This window comes from Myotis brandtii, unplaced genomic scaffold (genome assembly GCF_000412655.1).
Source record: "Myotis brandtii unplaced genomic scaffold, ASM41265v1 scaffold33267, whole genome shotgun sequence".
In the NCBI taxonomy this organism is placed as follows: Eukaryota; Metazoa; Chordata; class Mammalia; order Chiroptera; family Vespertilionidae; genus Myotis; species Myotis brandtii.
The window spans coordinates 1-292 of record NW_005362829.1 but is presented as its reverse complement, the minus strand read 5'-3'; the positions used below and the strand labels follow the sequence as shown (position 1 = coordinate 292).

General features: G+C 58.2%; 1 protein-coding gene across 1 annotated transcript in view; it reads left to right on the top strand.

Annotated features, from left to right (window-relative positions):
- Positions 1-286, top strand: part of LOC102260414 (DNA dC->dU-editing enzyme APOBEC-3G-like) — a gene marked incomplete at its 3' end in the record, with an annotated part of 3,508 nt that extends 3,222 nt beyond the window's left edge. The window contains exon 3 of the mRNA XM_005871221.2: positions 45-286. Coding sequence (XP_005871283.2) covers positions 45-286 — 242 coding nt within the window. The remainder of the gene's footprint in view (positions 1-44) is intronic.
- Between the last annotated feature and the right edge of the window lie 6 nt (positions 287-292).

Here is a 292-nt window from a genome sequence, read left to right as displayed (position 1 = left end):
TCACAGCAAGTGACAGGTCCCTCTTCTCCCCGCTCTGTGCTCAGGGTGCTGACACACACTGGGAACCCCGTCATGCAGAGTTGTGCTTCCTGGATCAGGTCCCTTGTTGGAACCTGGATAAGGGGAAGCAGTACAGACTCACCTGGTACATCTCCTGGAGCCCCTGCCCTGACTGTGCCCAGAAACTGGTGGACTTCCTGGGCGAGAACAGCCACGTGAGCCTGCGCATCTTCGCTGCTCGCATCTACTACGCCTTTGTCAGTGGATATGAGGATGGGCTGCGCAAGCTGCG